This window comes from Loxodonta africana, chromosome 1 (assembly GCF_030014295.1).
Source record: "Loxodonta africana isolate mLoxAfr1 chromosome 1, mLoxAfr1.hap2, whole genome shotgun sequence".
Lineage (NCBI taxonomy): Eukaryota > Metazoa > Chordata > Mammalia > Proboscidea > Elephantidae > Loxodonta > Loxodonta africana.
The window spans coordinates 37420101-37446626 of record NC_087342.1 but is presented as its reverse complement, the minus strand read 5'-3'; the positions used below and the strand labels follow the sequence as shown (position 1 = coordinate 37446626).

The following is a 26526-nucleotide window of genomic DNA, read 5'->3' as shown; positions in this document are numbered from 1 at the left end:
GCGCCATGAGGCCAGGCCACATCAGCTCTCATGGCTCAAGGTTAGATGCCATGGAAGAAATGCTGCTAAGATGCTTACAATGTGTGGAGCTGTTAAAAAGGAGATCTTGATATACTTTCTGGAAAATGGTGGCATGAGTGGCTCTACGCTTCCATCCCCCCATACTATCTCTGAAGTGAATGATTAAAAAATCAGTAGAAATGGCTTGTAAGATCTCTAAAAAGTAATCAGAGAGTTGTAGCAAACAGAGGAATGCTAAATCAAGGAAAAGGAGACTTTAAAATACAGGAAGTCCCTGACTTATGACGGGGCTTCGTTCGATGGTTCCGTCGTTAAGACGGTTCTGGTGTAAGTCAAAAACTTCATTTTTATTTTTATTTTTCATTATTACTGCCTTTTATTATCAGTATCTTTATAAATCCAATCTCTATTTGTCTTTGAGGGTCAGAAACATCACATAAAAGTTTACAGATACATTTTAATACATACATGCATACAAATATACAAATTATAAAAATTTACTACAATGAAGAAGAGTTTGACAACACTGGCATTTTGTCAGCTGAGGTAATATCCCTACTTACAGAAGGTTCTGGGCCATCTGGATTATCTCTGGGAATGGGGATGGGGTGTCTAGTCAGAAAATGAATCGGAGTTGTTTGTATGATCCTTTTCTTTTTTTCTTTATATAGTTTGTGGTAACATCTCACTGCTTCCCGAATCTGCCTATTGACTTTAGCAAAGCAATCAGCATTTGGGTCCATGTTTTGAAAGAACTGAAGCCCTTGATTTAATTTAGAAAATTAAATTTATATGGCTGTTTTGAACAGTAAATCATAAAACTGAACATCTCTGAGTGAACATCTGAGAATGATAACATCAGCAAATTACATACTGCAACTGTACAGGACATATTACTAACAGTAAGATGTACACACACACACACACACACAAAACCAAAAACGGGACAGTAGTTAAGCGTGATTCGTCATAGCTCAAATGCGTCATAAGTGGAGCAGTGCGATAGATTGCTTTTGTGTGGCCTTTCTAGCCATGGTCTTGTAACTCCCACCCAAGTGACTGGGTAGGACTGTGCAAATAAGGCAACTATGGCCCACAAAGGGAACTGGTCAGTTTTGCCTTAAAAGAGAGCCAATGCCAGAGCAGAGAGAGGATCCTGCCACCACCAAGGAATAACTGCCAGAAGTGGAGAGCACGTCCTTTGGACCCTGCATCCCTGAGCTGAGAAGCTCCTGGAACCAGGAGAGAGAGAGAGAGAGAGAGCTCAAGAAGCGGTGGGAGAGAAACAACAATAGAAGACGGCACAGTGGGCTTCCTGGCCCATGGAACAAGAAAGCTGAACTCATTTGGGGAGAAGGCTTACTGGCAGAGTAGAGTGCCTCTGGGCACTTACTGGCAGAGCTAAAAGAGCTTTATAACACTTGCCCAAGGAGGGCAGAGGCTGAGGGCCAGAGAGGCATGCCTGCAAGCATGGCTGAGAAGAGGCTGTCCTGATGGAAGAACTGTATCCTGAGCATTCCTGAACCTAAATTGTAAACTGTTACTTCCCTAATATACCCCATAATTGTGAATATTGTCTGTGAGTTCTGTGTGGCCCTTGCAATGAATTATCGAACCTAACGGAGAAGTAGAGGGTTCCGTGGAAGGGATGGTTGGTATCAGAGCTGGTAAACATGAGAGGAGGCATGTCTGACTTCTGCCTCACAGGAATCAGCCTTGGGCTGTTAATCTTGATTCTCCTCCCCTCAAGTGACATTAGAGGAGGTCAGACAACGTCCCCAGCCCATTTTTACAGCTGGGGACTACCTGTATTGCCTTTGCTGTATCCCATTAAGTACTGGTATGTTGTGCTGTCATTTTCATTTGATTCTAAGACATTCGTTATTTCTCTTTTGATTTCTTCCTTGGCCCACTGGTAGTTGTTACATATTGAATTGTGTACCCCAAAAAAGTGTGAACTTGGCTAGGCCATGATTCCCAGTATTATGTGTCTGTCCTTCATTTTGTGATCTGATGTAATTATCCGATGTGTTGTAAATCCTAACCCCTTATGATGTTAACGAGGGAGGATTAGAGGCAATTATGTTAATGAAGCAGGACTCAATCTATAGGATTACACTGTATCTTGAATCCATCTCTTTTGATATATAAAAGAGAGAAAAAAACAGAGAGAAGAGGGACCTCCTACCACCAAGCAAGAATAGCTGGGAACGAAGTGTGTCCTTTGGACCTGGGGTCCCTGTGCTGAGAAACTCCTAGGACCAGGGGAAGACTGATACCAAGACCTTCCCCCAGAGCCAAAGAGAGAAAAAGCCTTCCCCCTGGAGCTGGTGCCCTGAATGTGGACTTCTAGCCTCCTAGACTGTGAGAGAATAAATTTCTGTTTGTTAAAGCCATCTACTAGCAGCACTAGATAACTAAGATAGTAGCTTAACAGCATGTTGTTTAATTTTCACATATTCTGTCTTTTCCAATTTTTCTCTTATGAATTTCTATCTTCACTCTGTTGCAGTCAGAGAAAATACTTTGTATGATTTCAATCTTTCAAAATTTACCAAGATTTGCTCTGTGACCTAACATGAGGTCTGTCCTGGAGAATGATTCATGTGCAGTGCAGGAGTGTATATTGGGCTGTTGTTGGGTGGAGTGTTCTATGTATGTCTGTTAACAAGACTCTATTTTCTGCTTTGAATTTTTTTTTTTTTTTGATACCATGTGTTTTCATTAATTGAAGCATACACAGAGTTTTGCAGTGTGTTTAAATTTTTGGCTGGTAATATGGATTTTGAGAAATATTATTTGGGGATACATGGGCCCACAAACCTCAATGGGTTCCCAGGTACCAGGATTGGTGGGTGCCCACCTGTCCCACTGATCATGGGTGGCGGGATGTATTGCGACACATACGCACACAAAAGAAACCAAACCCACCAGGGTTTTGTAACTGCCACAAAGACAGCATAAATATGCTTACAAGGCTTATCTAGCTGTATAAAAGCCAAAAGAGACAAAATTTTTACCCAGTTACACTTCCTGGATGCACTACCTTATATTTAACATTTCTTTTGTCTTTCACCATTACACAAGTCCCCACATGAGGGCAGCAAATACTTTTACTGGGGAAACCAGAGTCCCAAGAAAAATGAGAGCCGGAAAAAGTGGGTGAGATATTATATACCCCATGGGTAATGAATGGGTTATGTCTAATTGTTTTACAGTGTGGTGTATAGTGACAAAATGTCAATGTCGTCCAACTCTTCTTCATCATCGGAATAAGTTTTTATGATTTGTGTACTTTTTTAATGTATGTATGTGTGTACTAAGATATATCTGTAAGTTTACATGTAATGTTTCCAACCCCCAAAGGCAAATAAAGATTGGATTTATAAAGTTACTGATAATAAACAGCAATAATAATGAAAAAAATGAGGTATTCAGCTTACATCAGAACTGACTTAGAACAGAGTTGTCGGAACAGAATCCCATCGTAAGTCAGGGACTACCTGTACTCAGAGTGAAACAGCAATAAATGCCTAGATGAAAAAAGAAGAAAGATCTCAAACAACAGCTTAACTCTAGAGTTAGAGGAAGTAGAAAGAAAAGAGAAAACTAAGCCTAAACTTACCAGAAGAAAGGAAATAACAAAGATCTAAGCATAAATAAATAAAATTGAAAACAGAAAAATGCTAGTAAGAATCAACAAAACCAGAACTTGGTTCTTCGAAAATGTCAGTAAAATTGAACAATCTTTAGCTAGACTGACAAAGAAAAAGAGGAGGCATTATAACTGACCCAACAGAAATAAAGAGAATTATGACAGACCATTATGAACAACTGTATGGTAATACACTGGATAATCTAGATGAAATGAAAAATTTTAGAAGCACAGAACCTCTCCAAACTGAATCAGGAGGAAATAGAAAGTCTCAAGAAATCCATAACAAGTGAAGAGACTGCATCAGTGATCGAAAACCTCCCCAAAACAAAAGTCCTGGACCAGATGGCTTCACTGGGGAATTCTACCACACTTTCAAAAGAAGCGTTGCCACTAATCTTGTTTAAACTCTTCCAAAAGATAGAGAAGGAAGGATTACTTCCTAATTCATTCTATGATGCAAACAGAATCCTGATATCAAAACCATACAGAGACACAAGAGAAGAAAACCACTATAAGCTAACATCTCTTATAAATATACAGGCAAAAAACCTAAACGAAATACAAGCAAACAGAATCCAACAGCGTATTAAGAGTCATACACCAGGACCAAGTGGAATAGAATTGACAGTCCAGAAAAATACCCACACACCTACAGTCAACTGATTTTTGACAAGGGTTTCAAGCCCATTAGATGGGAAAAGAAGAGTCCCTTCAATAAATTGTGGTGTGAAAGTTGGATTTCCACATGCAGAAAAATGAAACAGGATCCATGCCTCAAGCTGTACACAAAAACAAATTCAAAAAAGATCAAGGACCTCAATGTGCAAACTAAAACCATAAAATGCTAAGAAGAAAATGCAAGGGCAACACTTACGCCTAGCTTTTAACAAGGGATTATCTAATATAATAAGAAAAGCACAGACAGCAAAAGACAAAATAAATAAATGGGACCTCATAAAAAATAAAAATAATTTGTTCACCGAAAGACTTTACCAAAAAGCAAAAGGACAAGCTACAGACTGGGAGAGTATATTCAAAAATCATATATTTGATAGAATCTAATAACCAAAATATATATTAAACTTTGACAGCTTAACAACAAAAAGACAACCCAAACATAAAATAGGAAAAGTACATTTTACCAAAGAGGACATTCAAATGGCTACCAAGCAGATAAAAAAGATGTTCAATGTCGTTAGCCATCAGAGACACAAATCAAAACCACAATGAGATATCATTTCACTCCCACTAAGATGACTATTATAAGAACATTGGAAAACACATGTTGGTGAGGGTGTAGGGAAGTCGGAACCGTTACCCATTGCTGGAGGGAATACTAAATGGTACAGATGTCCTGGAAAACTGGGGCAGTTCCTCAAAAAAACTAAAAACAGAAGTATCATATGAACCAGCAATTCCACTCCTAGGTATATACCCAAAAGACTTAAAGGCAGAGTCTCAAACAGAGACTTGTACACCAGTGTTCACTGTAGCACTATTCACAATAGCCAAAGAGTGGAAACAACCTAAATGTCCCAAAACAGATGAATAGATAAAACAAAATGCGGTACATACATACAGTAGACTACTACGCAACCAGGAGAAGAAATGAAAGCTTGATTGTTGGTGTTGTTGTTAGGTGCCGTTGAGTTGGTCCCAATTCATAGACAGCAACCCTACGTACAACAGAAGGAAACACTACCTGGTCCTGTGCCATTCTCACAATCGTTATGCTTATGCTCATTGTTGCAACCACCGTGTCAATCCATCTCATTGAGGGTCATCCTGTTTTTCGCTGGCCTTCTGCTTTACCAAGCATGATGTCCTTCTCCAGGGACTGGTCCCTCTTGATAACATGTCCAAAGTATGTGAGATGAAGTTTTGCCATCCTTGCTTCTAAGGAACATTCTGGCTGTACTTCGTCCAAGACAGATTTGTGTGTTCTTCTGGCAGTCCATATTCTTCACCAACACCATAATTCAAAGGCATTAATTCTTCTTCAGTCTTCCATATTCATCGTCCAGCTTCCGCATGCATATGAGGCAACTGAAAACATCGTAACTTGGGTCAGGCACACCTAAGTCATTAAAGTGACATCTTTACTTTTTAACCCTCTAAAGAGGTCTTTTGCAGCTTGCTACATATTACAATATGGATGGAGCTTGAAGACATTATACTGAATGAAATAAGTCAATCACAAATAGGCAAATATTGTAGGACCTCACTTATATAAAATGACAATAACAGGTAAATATATAGAGACCAAATTTTATAAGTGTTATCAGGGGTTGTAGGGAAGGCGAGACAGGGGTTATTGCTTATTGTCTTAGGCTGGGTTCTCTAGAGGAACAAAACCAGTGAAGCGTGTGTATATATACACAGAGAGAGAGAGAGAGAGATTTATTTCAAGGAAATGGCTCACACAGGTGTGGAGGCTGGCAAGTCCCAAATCTATGGGTCAGGAATCAGGCTGGAGGCTTCTCCTGACAGATGTGGTTGCAGGGGCTGACGAACCCAAAACCAGCAGGTCAGACAGCTGGCTGCTTGTTCGTGGGGCTGCGGGAGCCAGTGAATCCCAAAAGCTGCAGTTCAGGTGGCAGGCTGCTGGCTCCGGTCCCAAGAACTGGAGGTCAGATGATGATGAGTCAGTTGCAGGATCAAGGCAAAAAGAGCTTTGCCAGAACATCCATATATACTGGATGCAGGCCACACCCCCAAGGAAACTCCCCTTACATCAGATCACAAAATGGAGTATAAGTACATAATACTGAGAATCATGGTCTAACAAAGCTGACATATAACCTTAACCATCACAGTCTGTGCATATCCCTTTAAACTATACATAATCTCTAAATGAAGACAATTAGAAAGTCATACTTGTGCCTATATGATACAACTAACATGCATACAACCGAAAACCATCAATAAATGAAGGTCCTGAAACCTTTACTCCATCCACATCTGAGTGCCTTCCAATCTGAAGGGCTCATCTTCTGGCACTATATCAGATAATGTTGCACTGTGATCCACAACTTTTTCAGAAGTAGATTGCCAGGGCCGTCTTCCCAGTCTGTCTTGGTCTGGAAGCTCCACTGAAACCTGTCCACTATGGGTGACCTTGCTGGTATTTGAAGTACCAGTGTCACAGCTTCCAGCATCACAGCAACATGCAAGACACCACAGTACGACAAACTGACAGGTGATGGGTCAGGAAAAAAGAGGAACCTTCAACACAGTGGCTGCAACAATGGGCTCAAACATAGCAACAACTGTGAGGATGGTACAGGAATGGGCAGTGTTTTGTTTTGTTGTACGTGGGGTTGCTATGAGTTGGAACCAACTTGACAGCACCTAACAACAAGTATATACAGACAAACATACATACACACACACACACATATATGGAGCTCTGGTGGCATAGTGGTTAAGTGCTATGGCTGCTAACCAAAAGGTTGGCAGTTCGAATCTACCAGCCTCTCCTTGGAAGCCCTATGGGGCAGTTTTACTCTGTCCTATAATGTTGCTACGAGTCAGAATTGACTCAATGGCAACGGGTATAAATATATATGTGTGTGTGTGTGTATACATAAATACATATAGACACACACACATAACAAATACACACACCCCCATATATGTATAATAAAACAAGGAAAAAACAGCCATAACATTACATTCCTTGTTTCTGCAACTGGTCATATAGTCATAACTGGTATTTAGAACTACCTTCTTCCATCACCCATTCCGTATTCCCTTTGCTCTCAGCAAGCACCTCAGCTGGTTGCGGTCCTTTGCCTGGTGGGGTGACTTTAAACCTTCTTTCCTGAAGGGTCTGGGCCATTAGCAGTCATGTTGGAATTGGGTTGCTGTAGTTTTTCATTGACTTTAATCACTGGGCATGGTAGTACTAAGAAACATCCTAAGGGATTTCCTGCATTCCAGACATACTCTTCTTTACCTCCACTATGTAATATCAATCTGATTTCCTCTTGGTCATCAGGATTAATTACACCAGCTAATACGGTAACTCCCTTCTTTGCCTGTTGATCCAGAGGCGTAAGTAGCCCAAAGTGGCCAGGTGGCATTCTTAGCTTCCAGTTCAATGGAATCAGTGATGTATCTCCAGGTGGGAACATTCCTCCCTTTGGAACTAAGACCTCTAGAGCCGCAGAGCATAGGGTTACAGGGACAGGAAGCAAAAATTTTGTGAATGAGTCTCTAGAGGTAATAGTGAGTATATGTCTCTCCCATTTCCACCCCCTCATTCCTGCACCCATGAATCCTGGCTATGGGAGAAACGGCATCATATATTGGATGCTGGTTTAGGGTACATAGAGCCTCCTGATGAACACTGTTCCAGCCCTACAAGGTACTGCTACCTGGCTGGTGCTGTAATTGTATCTTTAGAAGGCCATTTAATAGTTCTATCAAGCCAGTTGCTTCAGGATGATGGCAAATACAGTAAGACCAATGAATTATATGAGCATGGGCTCATTGCCACATTTCATTTGCTGTGGTGAGTCCCTTGATCAGAGGCAATGCTGTGTGGGATACCCTGACAGTGGATAAGGCACCCTGAAACGTCTATTTCCTCCCCAATGAACATTCACTCTTGTAAAAGGTAAAGGTCCCTTTGGGGAAGACTGGGAGAAAAATTAACAGTATAAATTTTTGGCAGTGCAGTGAGGTCTTTCCTCAAGGTGACCCAGCCTCCCCTTTATTCAAGGGGCTGTGGGTCTGTAAACTTGCTCAAGTCTGAAAATTGACTGAAGGGCCACTGAGTCTCTATTCTGGCGATTAAACTGCTGTTCACTTGACCTAAAATTATTCTGCTTGTACAGATCAAGAGATTTTTTAATAGATTTCTGATCTACTTCACTCCTAGGGACACCATGACTAAGTAGCCAAAATCCATGGGAGTCATACTATTCTGATTACTGCTTTGATTCCACTGTCTGTTATGGTAACCATGCCCAGCTTGTCTTTGTTGACTGAGTGTTGCCACTTGGCCCCCTACCACCAGGGGGTACAATCAGTCGCACTGTAGTCTTAATTCAGTTAGGACAGCTTCCACTGTCAAATCTGACTTACGTGAAATAGTAATCACAGCAGTCTTCAAGGATGCTAGGGCTCCCTTCACAAATTTGTTCCTCACCATTGTGGTAAAAGGTGTGTTCTCTGGGCACTCTATGTGTGGGTCTGTGGGTCTAACCTGATAAATCCACTTTAACATGCCAATTTCCCTAAGCCTTTAATGGCAGTATACCAATGCAAGTGTGCTACTTCAACTTGATTTAGTGTAGGCCATAGCATAATCCATGCTTCAGCGACCCAACCAAATAAACTATTAGATCCTTTCCTACCCTCACAAGCTGAAACACTGAATGAAGAATCTGTGCTAAGTTAGCCCGTATTATTAAACTCAGACTGATCCTTCTTTATATTCCTTGTACCATTATCCCACACCCTTAATAGTCATTCCCACACATATTCTCCAGGTTTCTGTTTTTATGTATTAGGAAAGTCAAGCAGTAGCGTACCTCCCCCTGGGTCACACTTTGTACTTCACCTTTTGGAGCTCGCTGAGACTTTAGTCTAGGTCTAGAAGCTAAAACGGGTGGTGGGGATGTGTTTTGAGAACATTCAACATTGTCTTGTAAGGCACCTGGCTCAGGCTATGTCCCAGACAATGACTCAGACAAAGGCTCTTCAGACACAGTGGGTTAATACAATTAGATAGGGCTGAAGGGACTAACGGTTTTACTGGTGAAGGTGGCTTAGCAGACAAAATGGAGTAATCTCTTCAGATGGGAGTGAGAAGGATGATTCTGTTGGCAGGAGTGATTCAACAGAATTTAGGGGCTCAGTGTCCCCAGTTTCCTGATTATCTGTCCATATGTCCCCATCCCAAGTTTCAGGATCTCATTTCTCCCGAATTGATGCCCTCACTTTAACTCCAGATTGCACTCAGGTTGGGAATTCAGTTGGCATTGTAATTTAGCCACTCTTACGATAAGACTCTGGGTTTGGTTTTCAGTAATATCAGCTTTGTTACTACAAGAAATAAGGCTTTCTTTCAAGGCACCTGAAAGCACTTGAGCTTCAACTCTGAAGCCCTGAGCTCATCTCTTTCTTTCACCACTTTGTCTAGTGAACAGGGACCAACCAATCAGCTTCCCTATACTTCCCATTATGACAAAACTGTAGGAAGGTATCAAACGTGCAATCACCCAGAGCCTTGCCTCTCACTAATAGTTGGTCTATCGGTGGTGAAATGCTGCATATTTCTACTGCCACCTCATAGCATAGATTAGTAGAACTCTCTTTACTACTGGAAGCACAGTCATCAACATCTTTAAGACTAACCAGACTTGAGAACCAATTTAGAATTGGTTTACAATTCTGTTTCTCTAGAACCACTCTTGGTACCAAATGTCTTAGGCTGGGTTCTCTAGAGAAGCAAAACCAGTGAAGCATCTATATATATACCCAGTGCCGTATGTATATGTGTATATATGCGAGAGAGAGAGAGAGAAAGATGAACAGGAGGCAGCTGCAGGATTCAAAGCAAGCCTTGCCAGAAAGTCCACCTATATTGCACGCAGGCCATTCCCCCAAGGAAACTCCCCTTCAACTGACTGGCTACTCACAGCAGATCCCATCATGGAGGTGACCACATTATATTAGATGTGATCATGGAAGTGATTATGTCATTATATGACTACCAAACTACATCATAACTGCCAAACCATTGAGAATCATGGCCTAGCCAAGTTCACACGTAACATTAACCATTACAGCTAGTGTTACTCACGCCTCTCACCTTAGCATTCATTACTGTCAGACATATGTCATTAATGGCCAAAATAGTTGGACAGTAGATTTTTTACTATTGTCATAAATGTGAAATGTCATATCATGAGATAGTCGATAAGTGAGAAGTAGGTATAGTTCTACAATAATATCTGGAGACCTTAATATACTCTTAATAATGGATAGAACACCTAGACAAAGCATGATAAGGAAATAGAGGATTTAAACAATACTATTATAAAAAAAAAATTTTTTTAATAAACCAACTTAGACCTAACAGATATGTATGTGTGTGTGTGTGTGTGCACGCATGTGTGTACACTACCCATCAACAGTACAATACACAATCTTCTCCAGTGCACATGGATCATTCTCCAGGACAGACCACATGCTAGGTCACAAAATAAGTCTCAATACATTTAAAAAGACTGAAATCATAAGAAGTATGATTTTCAGCATACAAGTATATTGAAAAGCAAAGATGTCACCTTAAGACTAAGGTGCACTTGACCCAAGCCATGGTGTTTTCAATCACCTCAAATGCATGTGAAAGCTGGACAATGAATAAGGAAGACAGAAGAAGAATTGGCACCTTTAAATTGTGGTGCTGAACACACCATGGACTGCCAAAAGAAAAAAGTACAACCAGAATGCTCCTTAGAAGCAAGGATGGTGAGACTACATCTCACATACCTTGGACATGCTATCAGGAGGGACGAATCCCTGGAGAAGGACATCATGTTTGGTAAAGTGGAGGGTCAGCAAAAAAGAGGAAAACCCTCAACGAGATGGATGGATACAGTGGACGCAATAATGGGCTCAAGCATAAAGATGAGGATGGCGCAGGAGTGGACAGTGTTTCGTTCTGTTGTGTATAGTCACTATGAGCCGGAAACAACTCGATGACACCTACCAACACCATCATCATCATCTCTGACCAAAACAGAATAAAGCTAGAAATCAATAACAGATGGGAAACTGGTAACTACACAAACATGTGGCTATTAAACAACGCATTTTAAAATAACCAATGGGTCAAAGAAGAAATTAGAAAGGAAATCGTAACATACTTAGAAACAAAAAGGAAAGCATAACATATTGAAACTTATGGAGGCAGTGCTCAGAAGGCTATTTTTAGCAGGAAACACCTATATTAAAAAAGAAGAAAGCTCTCAAATTAACCTACCTTTGCAAGTTGAGGAAATAGAAAAATAAGAGCAAGCAAACACAAAGTTACCAGAAGGAAGGAAATAACAAAAAGCAGATATAAATGAAATAGGGAATAGGAAAATCATAGAGAATCAACGTTTGAAAGATCAGTAAAGCTAACAATCTTTAGCTAGACAAAGGAAAAAAGAGGGAAAGAAGATACAAATAAAAATCAGAAATGAAAGCAGAGACATTCCTACCAAGCCCACAGAGATAAAAAGGATTATAGAATATTACTATGAACAACTGTATGCCAACAAATCATATAACCTAGATGAAATGGACAAATTATAAAAATACAAAACCTACCTAAATTGTCTCAAGAAGAAACAGAAAATCTCAACAGATCCATAACAAATGAAGAAATTAAGTCAGTAATTAAAAAACTCCCAACAGAGAGGTGGAGCTAAGATGGCAGAATAGACAGACGCTTCCAGCGAGCACTCTTTACAACAAAGACCCTAAAAAACAAGTGAAACGAGTATATTCGTAACAAGCTGGGAGCCCTGAGCATCAAAGGCAAGCTTAGACAACGAACTGAGGGGCAGGTGGAGGAAAAGACTGTTCAGAAGTGGAGAGGAATTACCGGACATGAGTCACAGGGAGCACTCAGGCACCAGTCCTGGAACAGCAGCAGAGATGGCAGGCTGGGACTAGCGTTTGGCCGCAGTTTCCTCAGGGAGAAGCAGCCAGCCACGCAGCATGCTCACACCTCTGGAACCTGAGGAGAACGGCACTCTCAGCAATAGCTAAGTACTTGCGTGTATTTTACTGTGCCCGCCCCACCCCGCCCCCAAGCCGGTTTCACCGGCTGAATCCCTGGGCCTGAGATAGACCCTGGTGAGCACCTAGAGTCATCCTCCCAGCCTTGGGGAAGGAAAAAAATTGCAACTGGGGGGAAAAGATAATTTGCTAGCTCTGTTAATCAGGGGAGCTCAGGATAGAAGCGGCTCCTGTCCAGGCATAAACCATCCATGGACCCTGAGCACCTTTCCCTTCTGCATGGGCCTGTGTGGGCCTGTTTTGGGAGAATAGGCCCTTGTTGGCAAACTCGAACCATTTCAGCTGTGCAGTGGAGACGTGGGTGTTTGACGTTTGACATTGCTTTGCCTATTAAACAAAGCCCTCACCTACCCACATCAGGAACCTAAGGACTGGTAGCTCCACTCAGGTCACCCAGCCACTCGCGACAGGGGTCTAAAGATAACTGGTACCTCCCAGTCTTTACAACCAAAAACTTTGGATGCCCATGGTCCCTCTGCAGAACCCACCCACCAGCACGCTCTAGGGAACAGAGACTCATTTTCCTCAGAGACACTTGGGGGTTGGTTCTCAGCCCCCTGCCTTGTTCAGAGCGTGACCCCCTGCTGCAATCAGATACCAGTATATACGCCAATCACCCCTGCCCCTCTAAGACTGTAGGACAGAGCCTGTACCACACACTTGATATCAGCTACCTGGAAACCTGAGCTGAATTCATACAAGAAAACTGAATGGACTCCTAGACTGATATACCTGATAACAGCTCTAGCCAGCTGGGGACAGGACACCAGAGCTCCAAAGGCAAAAATAATCAAGCTAGCTCACTCAAGCAACCCATAGGGGTATACTAAAACAGAACAAAGCAAGCAGCTACAACACGGTAAGCAAGCACAAACTAATACAATAACATATAGATGGCTCGGAGACAAGTCAATATCAAGTCACATAAAGACACAGACCATGATCACCTCAACAGGCTCTCAAATAAAGAGTCCAGGGATCTTCTAGATGAAAGCGCATTCCTGGAATTACCAGATGCAGAATACAAAAGTTTAATATACAGAACCCTTCAAGACATCAGGAAGGAAATGAGCCAATACGCAGAACCAGCAAGGAACACAGAGATAAAGCAACTGAAGAAATTAGAAAGATTATTCAGGAACATAATGAAATGTTTAATAAGCTGGAAAAATCCATAGACAGACAGCAATCAGAAATTCAGAAGATTAACAATAAAATTACAGAATTAGACAACTCGATAGAAAGTCAGAGGAGCAGAATTGAGCAAGTAGAAGCTAGAATTTCAGAACTTGAAGATAAATCACTTGGCACTAATATATTTGAAGAAAAATCAGATAAAAGAATTTAAAAAATGAGGAAACCTTAAGAATCATGTGGGACTCTATCAAAAGAAACAACCTACGAGTGACTGGAGTACCAGAACAGGGAGGGATAACAGAAAACACAGAGAAAATTTCAAGATTTGTTGGCAGAAAACTTCCCTGATATTGTGAAAGGTGAGAAGATATCTATCCAAGATGCTCATTGAACTCCACATAAGATGGATGTTAAAAGAAAGTCACCAGGACATATTATAATCATTCTTGCCAAAACCAAAGATAGAGAAGTACAAGAGCAGTGAGGGATAAACGAAAAGTCACCTACAAAGGAGAGCCAATAAGAATAAGCTCTGACTACTCGGCAGAAACCATGCAGGCAAGAAGGCAATGGGATGACATATTTTAAAAATTGAAGGAAAAAAATTGCCTGCCAAGAATCATATATCCAGCAAAACTGTCTCTTAAATATGAAGGTGAAATAAAGACACTTCCAGATAAACACAAGTTGAGGGAATTTGTAAAAACAAGCCAAAACTACAAGAAATACTAAAGGGAGTTCTTTGGTTAGAAAATCAATAATATCAGGTATCAACCCAAGACTAGAACACTGGGCAGAGCAACCAGAAGTCAACCCAGACAGGGAAATCTAAAAAAACAAACAAAAAAAAGCCCAAAACAGGGTAACAGTGATGTTATTACATAAAGCAAGACATTAAAATAATAGAAACAAAATGAACAACAAATATGAGGAAATGACAATATATATATAAAGTCTACTAAGCACATAAAATCAAGTGGGAAAAAGAAACTGTCAATACACAAAAAAAGACATCAAAATGATAGCACTAAATTCATAACTATCCATAATTACCCTGAATGTAAATGGGCTAAATGCACCAGTAAAGAGACAGAGAGTGGCAGAACAGATTAAAAAACATGATCCATCCATATGCTGCCTACAACAGATGCAGCTTAGACTTAGAGACACAAACAAACTGAAACTCAAAGGATGGAAAAAAATATATCCAGCAAACAACAATGAAAAAAGAGCAGGAGTGGCAATATTAATTTCTGACAAAATAGACTTTAAAGTTAAATCCATCATAAAGGATAAGGAAGGACACTATTTAATGATTAAAGGAACAATACACCAAGAAGATATAACCATATCAAATATTTATGTACCCAATGACAGGGCTGCAAGATACATAAAACAAACTCTATTAGTATTGAAAAGTGAGATAGACAGCTCCATAATAATAGCAGGAGACTTCAACACACCACTTTTGATTAAGGACAGGACATCCAGAAAGAAGCTCAATAAAGACACGGAAGATCTAAATGCCACAATCAACCAACTTGACCTCGTAGATACATACAGAACACTCCATCCAAGACCAACCAACTATACTTATTTTCCTAGTGCACATGGAACATTCTCTAGAATAGACCACGTATTAGGTCATAAAGCAAGCCTTAGCAGAATCCAGAACATTGAAATATTACAAAGCATCTTCTCTGACCATAAGGCTGTAAAAGTAGAAATCAATAACAGAAAAAGCAGGCAAAAGAAATCAAACACTTGGAAACTGAAATATACCCTGCTCCAAAAAGACTGGATTATAGAAGACATTAAGGATGGAGTAAAGAAATTCACAGAGTCCAATGAGAATGAAAACACTTCCTATCAGAACCTTTGGGACACAGCAAAAGCGATGCTCCAAGGCCAATTTATAACAATAAATGCACACATCCAAAACCAAAAGGGCCAAAATCAAAGAATTATCGGTACAACTTGAACAAATAGAAAGAGAGCAACAAAAGAAACCCACACACACCAGAAGAAAACAAATACTAAAGATTAGAACTGAACTAAATGAAATAGAAAACAGAAAAACAATTGAAAGAATTAATAAGACCAAAAGCTGTTTTTTTAAAAAAATCAACAAAATTGGTAAGCCACTGGCCAAACTGACAAAAGAAAAACAGCAGAGGAAGCAAATAACCTGCGTAAGAAATGAAATGGGCAAATATTACAACAGACCCAACTGAAATTAAAAGAATCATATCAGATTATTATGAAAAACTATATTAAAACAAATTTGAAAACCTAGAAGAAATGGATGAATTCCTAGAAACACACTACCTACCTAAACTAACACAAACAGAGGTAGAACAACTAAATAGGCCCATAACAAAAGAAGAGATTGAAAAGGTTATCAAAAAACTCCCAACAAAAAAAAAGCCCTGGTCTGGACGGCTTCACTGCAGAGTTTCACCAAACTTTCAAAGAGTTAACACCACTACTACTAAAGGTATTTCAGAGCACAGAAAATGACAGAATACTACCAAACTCATTCTATGAAGCCACCATATCCCTGATACCAAAACCAGGTAAAGACACCACAAGAAAAGAAAATTATAGACCTATATTCCTCATGAATGTAGATGCAAAAATCCTCAACAAAATTCTAGCCAATAGAATTCAACAACATATTAGAAAAATAATTCACCATGACCAAGTGGGATTCATACCAGGTATGCAGGGATGGTTCAACATTAGAAAAACAATTTTGTAATCCACCACATAAATAAAACAAAAGACAAGAATCACATGATTTTATCAATTGATGCAGAAAAGGCATCTGACAAAGTTCAACACTCACTCATGATAAAAACTCTCAGCAAAATAAAAAGGGAAATTCCTCAACATAATAAAGGGCATTTATACAAAGCCAACATCATCCTAAATGGAGACAGCCTGAAAGCATTTCCATTGAGATCGAGAAACAGACAAGGATGCCCTTTACCACCACTCTTATTCAACATTGTGGTGGAAGTCCTAGCCAGAGCAATTAGGTTAGATAAAGAAATAAAGGGCATCCAGATTGGCAAGGGAGAAGTAAAAGTATCTCTATTTGCAGATGACATGATCTTATACACAGAAAACACTAAGGAATCCTCTAGAAAACTACTGAAACTAATAAAAGAGTTCAGCAGAGTATCGGGATACAAGATAAACATACAAAAATCAGTTGGATTCCTCTACACCAACAAAAACAACATCGAAGAGGAAATCGCCAAATCAATGCCATTTACAGTAGCCCCCCAGAAGATAAAATACTTAGGAATAAATCTTACCGGAGATGTAAAAGACGTATACAAAGAAAACTACAGTACACTTCTGCAAGAAACCAAAAGAGACTTACATAAGTGGAAAAACATACCTTGCTCATGGGTAGGACAACTTAACATTATAAAAATGTCTATTCTACAAAAAGCGATCTATACATTTAATGCAATTCCGATAGAAATCCCAACGACATTCTTTAAGGAGATAGAGAAACAAATCAATTACTTCATATGGAAGGCAAAGAGGCCCCGGATAAATAAGGCACTACTGAAAAAGAAGAACAAAGTGGCAGGCCTTACTTTACCTGATTTTAGAACCTATTATACCACCACAGTAGTCAAAACAGCCTGGTACTGGTACAACAACAGATACATGGACCAATGGAACAGAATCGAGAATCCAGACATAAATCCATCCACATATGAGCAGTTGATATTTCACAAAGGCCCCAAAACAGTTAAATGGGAAAAAGACAGTCTTTTTAACAAATGGTGCTGGCATAATTAGATATCCATCTGCAAAAAAATGAAACAAGACCTGTACCTCACTCCATGCACAAAAACTAATTCAAAATGGATCAAAGACCTAAATATAAAATCTGAAATGATAAAGATCATGGAGGAAAAAATAGGGACAACGTTAGGAGCCTTAATACAAGGCATAAACAGTATACAAAACATTATAAAGAATGTAGAAGAAAAAGTAGATAATTGGGAGCTCCTAAAAATTAAATACCTATGCTCATCCTAAGAGTTCACCAAAAGAGTAAAAAGACTACCTACAGACTAGGAAAAGGTTTTCAGCTATGACATTTCTGATCAACGCCTGATCTCTAAAATCCACATGAAACTGTAAAAAGACAAATAACCCAATTAACAAATGGGCAAAAGATATGAATAGACACTTCACTAAAGAAGACATTCAGGTAGCTAACAGATATGTGAGGAAATGTTCACTATCATTAGCCATTAGAGAAATGCAGATCAAAACTACAATGAGATTTCATCTCATTCCAACAAGGCTGGCATTAATCCAAAACACACAAAATAATAAATGTTGGAGGGGTTGTGGAGAGACTGGAACACTTATACACTGCTGGTGGGGATGTCAAATGGTATAACCACTTTGGAAACAGATTTGGCGCTTCCTTAAAAAGCTAGAAATAGAACTACCATACGATTCAGCAATCCCACTCCTTGGAATATATCCTAGAGAAATAAGAGCCTTTACACAAAGAGATATATGCACACCCATGTTTACTGCAGTACTGTTTACAATAGCAAAAAGATGGAAGCAACCAAGGTGCCCACCAACGGATGAATGGATAAATAAATTATGGTATATTCACACAACGGAATACCACGCATTGATAAAGAACAGTGAGGAATCTGTGAAACATTTCATAACATGGAGGAACCTGGAAGGTATTATGCTGAGCGAAATTAGTCAGCTGCAAAAGGACAAATATTGTATAAGACCACTATTAGAATAACTTGAGAAATAGTTTAAACTGAGAAAACATTCTTTTGTGGTTACGAGAGGCGAGACGGAAGGAGGGTAGGAGAGAGGCATTCACTAATTAGTAGATAAGAACTACTTTAGGTGAAGGGAAAGACATACAATAGAGGGGAAGTCAGCACAATTGGACTAAACCAAAAGCAAAGAAGTTTCCTGAATAATCTGAATGCTACGACGGCCAGAGTAGCAGGGGCAGGGGTCTGGGGACCATGGTTTCAGGGGGCATCTAAGTCAATTGGCATAATAAAATCTATTAAGAAAACATCCTGCATCCCGCTTTGAAGTGTGGCATCTGGGGTCTTAAACGCTAGCAAGCAGCCATCCGAGATGCATCAATTGGTCTCAACCCACCTGGACCAAAGGAGAATGAACACCAAGGACACAAGGCAATTATGAGCCCAAGAGACAGAAAGGGCCACACGAACCAGAGACTACATCATCCTGGGACCAGAAGAACTAGACGCTGCCCGGCTACAACCGATGACTGCCCTGATAGGGAACACAACAGAGAACTCCTGAGGGAGCAGGAGAGCAGTGGGATGCAGACCCCAAATTCTCATAAGACCAGTCTTAATGGTCTGATTGAGATTAGAAGGACCCCGGTGGTCATGGACCCCAGACCTTCTGTTAGCCCAGGACAGGAACCATTCCTGAAGCCAACTCTTCAGACATGGATTGGACTGGACAATGGGTTGGAGAGGGATGTTGGTGAGGAGTGAGCTTCTTGGATCAGGTGGACACTTGAGACTATGTTGGCATCTCCTGCCTGGAGGGGAGATGAGAGGGTGGAGGGGGTTAGAAGCTGGCAAAATGGACATGAAAAGAGAGAGTGGAGAGAGAATAGGCTGTTTCATTAGGGGGAGAGTAATTGGGAGTGTGTAGCAAGGTGTATACGGGTTTTTGTGTGAGAGACTGACTTGATTTGCAAACTTTCACTTAAAGCACAATAAAAAATTATTAAAAACTCCCAACAAAGAAAAGTCCTGAACCAGATGGCTTCACTGGGGAATTATAATAAACATTAAAAGAATCGACATCAATTCTTCTTAAATGTTTCCAAAAAATAGAAGAGGAGGAACACTACCTAACTCATTCTATGAGGCCAGTATTACCCTGGAACCAAGGCCAGACAAAGACATAAGAAAAATACAGACCAATATGCTTTATGAACATGGATGCAAAAACCCTCAAGAAAATACTGGCAAATGGAATCCAACAGAATATTAAAAGTATTACACATGATAAGTGAGATTTATCCCAGGAATGTAATGGTGGTTCAACATAAGAAATTCAATCAATGTACCATCACATTAATAGAACAAAACAGAACCACATGATCATTTCAAATAACGCAGAAAAGGTATTTGACAGAAGCCAACGATCTTTGATGACAAAAATGCTCAACAGTCTAAGAATAGAAGGGAAATTCCTCAACATTTCAAAGGGTACTTATGAAAAACCCACAGTTAACATCACGCCATGGAGTGAAAGACTAAAAGTTTTCTCCCTAAGATCAGGAACAAGACAGGATGCCTGCTTTTACCACTGCTATTTGACAAATGTGCTGGAAGTTCTAGCCAGAGCAAACAGGCAAGAAAAAATAAACAAATAAAAGGTATCCAAATTGGAAAAGAAAAAGCAAAACTATCTCTATTTACAGAAGACATTGACCCTATATATAGAAAATCCCAAATAATTCACAAGAAAGCTGCTAGAGCTTATAGCTCAATTCAGCAAAGGTGCAGGGTACACAATCAACATGCAAAAATCAGTTGTGTTTCTATACAACAGCAATGAGCAATCTCAAAATGAAATTAAGAAAGCAATTCCATTTATAATAGCATCTAAAAGAATAAAATACCAAGAAATAAATTTAACCAGGGAGGTGAAAGGCTTGTCTACTGAAAAATGATAGAACATTGCTGAAAAGAGAACTAAATAAATGGAAAAGATGTTCCATGTTCATGGATTGGAAGACATAATATTGTTAAGATGACAATACTACCCAAAGTTATATACAGATTCAATGTAATCCCCATCAAATTCCAACACCCTTTTTTGTATAAACAGAAAAGATGTTTCTCAAATTCATATGAAATTGCAAGGGGCCCCAAATAAGCAAAGCAATCTTGAAAAAGAAGAACAAAGTAGTCGGACTCACATGCCCAGATTTCAAAACATACTATAACGCTACAGTAATCAAAACAGACTGGTACTAGGACAGTAAAATCTGTGAAAGTCAGAACCTATGTAAGGCAAAAATTTGTCTGTCTTAGTTATCTAGTGCTGCTATAACAGAAATACCACAAGTGGACGGCTTTAACAAACAGAAATTTATCTCTCACAGTCTAGGAGGCTATGTCCAATTAAGGGTCCCACCTCCAGGGAAAGGCTTTTTCTCTGTTGACTCTGGGGGAAGGTACTTGTCATCAATCTTCCCCTGGTCTAGGAGCTTCTCAGCACAGGGACCCTGAGTCTAAAGGATGCATTCCACTCCTGGCACTTCTTCTTGGTGGTATGAGGTTCCTCTCCTTTCTGCTCTACTCTCTTTTTTATATCTCAAAGAGACTGACTTAAGATACGACCTAATTCTGTAGAGCCAGTTCTACCTCATTAACACAACTGCCTCTAATTCTGCCTCATTAACATCACAGAGGTTAGGATTTACAATAAAACATAGGATAATCACATCAGACCACAAACTGGACGACAATCACACAATACTGGGAATCATGGCCTAGCCAAATTGACACACATTTTGGGGGGCCACAATTCAATCCCTAACACTGTCAGAAAAGGAAAACTCAAATATTTTCCACTAAAATGAACTCGCCAGACCTGGAAAGACAAGGCAATCCTGTCAAGTTCCAGCTCTCACAGGTTTCACTGTGTACAGATAAACATATACCCACCGCCGTTGAGTCGATTCCGACTCATAGCAACCCTATAGGACAGAATAGAACTGTCCCATAGAGTTTTCAAGGAGCCCCCGGCAGATTCAAACTGCTGATCTCTTGGTTAGCAGCCATAGCACTTAACCACTACACCACCAGGGTTTCAGATAAATATATAGACTAATGGAATAGATTTAAGAGTCCCGAAATAAACCTACGCATCTACGGTCAACTAATTTTTGACAACAGTGCCCAGTTCATCCAACGGTGAAAGAAAAGTCTCTTCAATAAATGGTGCTGGTTCAACTGGATAGCCACATGCAAAAAAAAGAAAAAAATGAAGTTGGACCCACACTTCACACCACATAAAAAACTTAACTCAAAATGGATCAATGACCTGAATATAAGAATTAAAACCACAAAACTCTTAGAAGAAAACATAGGAGTAATGCTTTGATACCTAGTTTTTGACAATGGATACTGAGATATGACACCAAAAGCTCAAGCAACAAATGAATAGGTAAGCTGAACTTTCAAAATTAAAAACTTTTGTGCATCAAAGGAACTTATCAAGAAATTGAAGAAACAATCCACAGAATGGGAGAAAATATCTGATACTAGTTTAACATCCAGAATAGGTAAAGAATTCCTATAACTCTACAACAAGAAGACAACGAATTAAAAAGGGGCAAAGGACTTGAAAAGACATCTTTCTAAAGAAGACATACAAATGGCCAATAAGCACATGAAAAGATGTTCAATGTTATTATTCATTATAAACCTTGTTGCCATTGAGTAGATTCTGACTCACAGTGACCCTACAGGGCAGAGTAGAGCTGCCCCATTGCATTTCCAAGGAGCAGCTGGTGTATTACAACAGCCAACCTTTCGGTTTGCAGCCCAGCTGTTAACCACTGCACCACCAGGGAAATGTAAATGAAAACCACAGCGAGACACTACTTCACGTACACCAGGATGGCTAGTATCAGAAAAACAAAAAAATAACAAGGGCTGGCAAAGATGTGGAGAAATCGAAACCCTCATTCCCTCATTGCTGGTGGGAATGTAAAGTGGTGTAGCTGCTGTGGAAAACGGTTCAGCAACTCCTCAAAACATTAAACAGAATTCCCATTGCAGCATTATTCACAATAGCCAAAAGGCAGGAACAATTCAATGTCAACCTACTGATGTATAAAAAAAAAAAAAAACAAAATATGGTATATCCATACAATGGAATATTATTCAACCATCAAGAGAAATTAGTTCTGATACTTTCTATGACATGAATGAACCTTGAAAACATTGCTCAGAAAATAAGTCATACACAAAAGGACAAATCTTGTAGGGCCCCACTTAAGTAAATGAAATACTTAAAATAGGTAAGCGCATAGAAACCAGTTTGTTAGTGGCTGGAAGAAGGGGGAAATGGGGAGTTAAGGTTTAAGTGGTACAGAGTTTCTGTTTGGGATGAAGAAAAACATCTGAAAATGGACAGTGGTGTGGTTGCACGACACGGTATATTCCCTTAAAAATGGTAAAAATAGAAAATGCTTTGTCATATATATTTTACCACGACTTTAAAAAAGGAAATCGCCTTATGTGTTTTTATCTACTATAGTGGAAACCCTGGTGGCATGGTGGTTAAGTGCTATGGCTGCTAACCAAAAGGTCAGCAGTTCAAATCCACCAGGCACTCCTTGGAAACTCTATGGGGCAGTTCTACTCTGTCCTATAGGGTCGCTACGAGTTGGAATCGCCTCAACGGCAACAGGTTTGGTTTGGTTATATCTTGGAAATGTCAGGATAAAAGAAAAAGGAAAGATGTAAAGTCACGGAAACAGCATTAACTGTGTTCACTTCTGTGAAGAGGGAGCTCGGGTCAGGGCAGAGACAGGGAGAAGGACTTGAATTTCTGTTTGTACTTTCCTATATAGTTTGAATGTTCTAATCATATGCAGGAATTACCTTCATTTACATATTTTGAAAGTCAAAAGGGGTTACTTGGGGGAAAAGATTATAACACATTTTTGCTCTTCTTTATACTTCTACTATCTTTTCTACTGAAGATAAACTAATACGTTTTATGTTATTTTTTGTATGAGATTAGATCCCCTTGGAGCACTGATGTTCTAGAACCTGATTCCACCCTCTAGAACCAGTTCCAGTACTGTCTTCCACTCCCTGCTTGGCTGTCTTAAAGCAGATCATGGTCTCTTCCTACCCCATTCTTAATGCCTTCTGTTCCATGAGGGGGTAACCTGCTAGCAGTTACCCAGAATGAAACACCTGGAGTCCCCACCACCAAAGTGTCTACTTCCTTCCCTCCCCTCCCCTCCCCCAGTTAGTCACCAAGTCCTCCTGGCTCTCTTATCCAAGGTCTCACATCCCTCCCTCTCGGCCTTACCACCTGTTAAGGACTGAATTGAGTTCCTCAAAAATGTGTGTCAACTTGGCTAGGCCATGATTCCCAGTATTGTGTGACTGTCCACCATTTTGTCCTCTGACGTGATTTTCCTATGTGTTGTAAATCCTACCTTTATGATGTTAATGAGGCAGGATTAGAGGTAGTTATGTTAATGAGGCAGGACTCAATCTACAAGATTAGATTGTATCTTGAGTCATCTCTTTTGAGATATAAGAGAAGTAAGCAGAGGGAGAGCAGGACTTCATGCCACCAAGAATGAAGAACCAGGAGGGGAGCCCGTCCTTCCACCTGGGGTCCTTGTGCTGAGAAGCTCTCATTCCAGGGTAAGACTGATGACAGCGACTTTCCCTCAGAGCAGACAGAGAAAGCCTTCCCCTGGAGCTGGTGCCCTGAATTCAGACTTCTAGATTCCATGACTGTGAGAGAATAAATTTCTGTTTGTTAAAGCCACCCATTTGCGGTATTTCTGTTACGGCAACACTAGATAACTAAGACACCACCTAAATCCAGAACTTCTGTTCACACATAGCAGTAGCCATTTATTTCTCTGTTCTTTTTTTTTTTTTTATCACATTAATTTTCCAAAGTCACAAACTTACTGGCTCCTTTTCCAGATAAAAATGATCTGCAGCAACCCCTTTCCCAAGAAAATAAAAGCCAAACACTTTAACTGGAACTTTAACAGGGCTCTCCCACGGTATGTATCCAATCCACCCATGAAAGTCCTCCACCCCCTCATTCTCTGCAATCCTTTATTCCAGCCAAGCCAGCCTAATCCCCATGTTTCCAATACCCTTTAGTGGCCCTGCCTTACAGTTATTACCTTACTTTGCCCCCCAGTGTTCTCTCTAAACAGAGAAGAGGTCTCCACTGTTTGGGGTCTCTCATCCCCTTATTACCCTCAAACTTTACAAACCCCATAGTAGACCTGAGTCCTTCCCTACGTTTGGGGAATTCTCCACCTTGGTGGCAAGTTGGGCCCAGCTCATATTACAGAAGCCGCAAAGGCAAGATGCTTGCATGCATACACCTTTACTGCTGTGGCACAGGTATGTGACCTGCTCAAGAAGGGACTCTAGGGATCCCAAGAGCCTCCTCCCTGGCACAAGGGCAGGGCTGGCAACATACCATATGGCAGCACCAGAGACACTCTCACCCTCACCAGAGTGAGGGGTCGTTCCTGGTGGAAGAGCCTCTAAGCCTGTCTCCCCAGCCTTCCTGGCCATCTTTCCTGTTCTACTCAAAGCAGCCACATTTGGATTCTGATGCTTATAACCAAGGACCCTGATGTGGCCCCTAACCTGCGTAAAATGCACAAATGCAAAAGAGCCACACAGATCCTCAGGCAAGTCATGGACTTCATACTCTTCTCCTCCGAACTTTGCTGAGTCCCACCCACCACCCAAAGGGCACTCCAGCAACCATTCCTCCTTCCTCTGGGCTCCACTGTGCCTCCTTTAGCATTTACTTCCATGCCTCAACAGCTCCAGTTTCTTCTTCTGCAAACTTCAACACCCTCTGTTTACCTCCCTATCACCTCTCCTTTGAGTTATAGCAACAACCTCCTCGTGATCTCCCCACCTCTGGACTTGTCCCTACAAAGGGACAAGGTATTTACTTTAAAATGCCCAGTTGATCATCGTATAACTCTTCAGCTGGAAGTCCTCTTGAGGACTCCATGTAGCTGTCAGTATGAAATCCGGATTCTGCACTTGGCAAATGAGGCTCCTAATGTATGAGTCCTCACGGCTGCAGGCTTGGCCCTCTGCTAACATTCCCCTGCCCTCACCTCATAATCAGCCAAGGCTGCTATGCAGAAGCACACACCAGTTGCCCAAGTTCCAGCATACAAATCTGATGTGAAACAGCCTAGTTTTTAAATTCTGTCAACTAAATTGAAAAAAAAAAAAAAAGTAATCACTGGCAACAAATAAAGCACTCCTAACCCTGGTGGCATAGTGGTTAAGAGCTATGGCTGCTAACCAAAAGGTCAGCAGTTCAAATCCACAAGGCGCTCCTTGGAAACTCTGTGAGGCAGTTCTATTCTGTCTTATAGTGTTGCTGTGAGTCAGAATCAACTCAACGGCAATGCGTTAAGGGCTGACTACGGCCCATGATGTCCAATCTGCAGCCTGTATCACATTTGTGAGCATATTTTCTTTAAACTTGACTGATTCTCCATGGACAGGAATTCAAGTAAATATTTCTTTAATGAATGAATAAATGAACAGACAATATGAACAGGGTGTGTGGAGAGGAAACAAGGTAAGGAGAACAACAGAAATGATACACAAAGCCTAAGACAAGCTTTGCCAGAAATCAAACTCCTCCCTTTGTGTGTGGGCAGGTTCCACATGGGGCCAGGGACCCAGGCAACACTGCAATGGAGAGAATGCCAGCGCAAAGTGCTGGGAAAGGGAGAAGTCTGAACTGAGAAGGTGACTCACAAAGAATAATTTGAGTATTCTGCATGCATCCTAAATACGTTTAAGAGAGGACAAAGTTGTGTCCTACGTTTTCCTGACCAGGAAAGCAAGCTGGAGTTTCAGGAGCTGAAAACAGAAAGCAAGTTGCTTCATCCTAGTTCCTGCAGTCAGATAACTCTCTCCACACAGATTTAGAAAAATTAGGAGGGCTGAAGGCCTGGCCATCAGCAGGCAGAGAAAGTCTGAGTTTTTTCCAAGGAAAACTAAGAGCCCATGGATATTTAAACTTCTATACCAGTGAGCCTCAAAATTCAAACTTAAAATTCA

At 40.5% G+C, this 26526-nt stretch overlaps 1 protein-coding gene across 20 annotated transcripts in view; it reads right to left on the bottom strand.

Moving 5' to 3' along the window:
* The window catches only part of DUSP22 (dual specificity phosphatase 22), a 93431-nt gene that overhangs the window by 59056 nt on the left and 7849 nt on the right, over positions 1-26526 (bottom strand). For 6 of the 20 annotated variants that reach the window (XM_064279763.1, XM_064279757.1, XM_064279767.1 and 3 more), the window contains exon 2: positions 12288-12422. The exons of the other annotated variants lie outside the window; for them this stretch is intronic. In XM_064279763.1, coding sequence (XP_064135833.1) covers positions 12288-12294 — 7 coding nt within the window. In that variant the 5' untranslated portion in view covers positions 12295-12422. The remainder of the gene's footprint in view (positions 1-12287; positions 12423-26526) is intronic. 20 annotated transcript variants of the gene reach the window in all.